Source organism: Benincasa hispida, chromosome 10 (assembly GCF_009727055.1).
Source record: "Benincasa hispida cultivar B227 chromosome 10, ASM972705v1, whole genome shotgun sequence".
Taxonomy (NCBI): Eukaryota; Viridiplantae; Streptophyta; class Magnoliopsida; order Cucurbitales; family Cucurbitaceae; genus Benincasa; species Benincasa hispida.
In genome coordinates, this window is record NC_052358.1 from 60,962,172 (window position 1) to 60,964,136 (window position 1,965).

The window sequence follows — 1,965 nt, forward strand, 5'->3', positions numbered from 1 at the left end:
TTTAAATTTTTGATACTGATATCAAGATTGATAATGATATTTCAATTCTACAAATATATCGATTAATGTATCAATAAAATATCAATATCGTTAGATATTATTGTGAATAAAAATTTTAATAAAATTTATTTAAATTAATAACTAAATTATTGTTTTTTACTTTCAATCTAAGTTATAGATATTGTGATAAGCGTATAACTTTATATGTTTAATAAGTATTTACAAAAAATATATATATATATATATATATATATATATATTTATAAAGATATTGATCCTTCTTTAAAATCAATATGAAATGTTTTAATTTACGAATAAATCAATGTATAGATAGATATGTAAATAAGGGTTTTGGTCTCAACCAATTGATCAACACAAGAGCCATAAAGCAAATTCCATAATCTCTTTAAACCTCTTTACCACTCTATAAATATCTCTCCTTCTCCACCCATCACCTTCACTTCTTCACCTTCTCAAAATTCCAACAAACATTTAAAATCTCCAAAAAAAAAAAAAAAATGTCAGCTGCTTCCATTTCCACTTCTCATTATGAAGAGTTTCATTATTCAAGAAAACTCCTTCTTCACCCCTCCCTCCACAAGCTCTCCTTCACCGCCGCCGCTCCCTCCACCCTCCACGACCAATCTGAATTCTACTCCGGCAGCAGCAGCGGAGATACCACCTTCGACACCAATGTCGTCATGGTTCTCTCGGTCCTCCTCTGCGCCTTAATTTGCTCCTTAGGCCTCAACTCCATCATCAGATGCGCTTTGAAATGCTCCCGTTTTGTCATCTCCGACGACGGCCGCCGCTCCTCCTCCACTGCCCCCGCCTCCACTGGAGTCCACAAGAAGGCCATCAAGAGCTTCACGGTGGTTCAATTCTCGCCCAACCTCAACCTCCCCGGGCTTGACTCCGAGTGCGTCATTTGCCTGTCGGATTTCGCCGCCGGCGAGAAACTCCGGCTGCTCCCGAAATGCAACCATGGGTTCCATGTTAAGTGTATTGATAAGTGGTTGAGTTCTCACTCTTCTTGCCCTAAATGCCGCCAGTGTTTAGTTCACACTTGTCAGAAAATCGCCGGCGTCGCCACCGCCTCCGGTTCCCCCCCGCCGCCTGCGGTTGTCGGCATAGCGCCGCTGGATCACGAAGCTCCGGTACGGAATTTACGGTTGTAATGGAAATGATTATACGAATTAGGCGAAATGATTTAAGAGTTTAATTAAAGTTTAATGAAATTGTATATATTTTTGTTTAATTTTTCCTTCATCATTCTCTTTTCTTACTTCGCCTCTCTGTCACTCTCTTTTTTTAACTATAAATTCAATGTCTCGATTTTGAGATTTCGTTTAATTAATCCTCCAACTTTTAAAATCACAAAATTTAGCCTTTTAACTTTTAACTTTTTTTTTGTTTAATTTATGAAATTACTTAAGATTTATTAAATATAAAATTTTCTTAAAGATTTTGGAAGTTTTTTGAGTCCTATCCACGCACGGACAAAAAATTTGAGAGTTAAGAAAGTTAGACCGAATTAAAAGATTAAGAATCGATTAAATATTTTGAAAACTTAAAAGATCGTATACGAATTTCAATTTATAATATGTATATTTTTTATTGAATGAAAAACAAAAGGAGAAAGAAAATATGATTAGTTTTCTAGTATGATTATTTTCTTCATTCCTATTCCCAAATTATAATATTTTTCTAATTTTTAATGATTTTATTATATGAATAAAATTAGATTGTTAAATTGATCAGGGGAAGCAGGAAAATTTTATTGGGAGGAACAACATTTTACATTATAATTAACATTTTAGATGTATAACATTGGAGAGATTTAAGATTTTGTGGAGAAATTAGAGGGAAAAAAAAACTTACAAATTTTGACCTATAATCAATTTCTACATTCTAGTGTATCAATTTCTATAATCAATGTTGGAGGAGTTTGAGGTTAATTATTTT

At 33.5% G+C, this 1,965-nt stretch overlaps 1 protein-coding gene across 1 annotated transcript; it reads left to right on the plus strand.

The window, feature by feature from the left end:
* Positions 1–386: 386 nt before the first annotated feature.
* Positions 387–1,269, plus strand: LOC120088615 (RING-H2 finger protein ATL78-like). The gene has a single exon (XM_039046029.1). It carries the CDS (start codon positions 519–521, stop codon positions 1,176–1,178), a length of 660 nt encoding a protein of 219 aa, XP_038901957.1. The 5' UTR covers positions 387–518; the 3' UTR covers positions 1,179–1,269.
* The last annotated feature ends 696 nt before the right edge of the window (positions 1,270–1,965 follow it).

What these genes read in the sequence shown, in the direction of transcription:
- LOC120088615 (XM_039046029.1), top strand. Translation starts at nt 519, where the DNA reads ATGTCAGCTGCTTCCATTTCCACTTCTCATTATGAAGAGTTTCATTAT.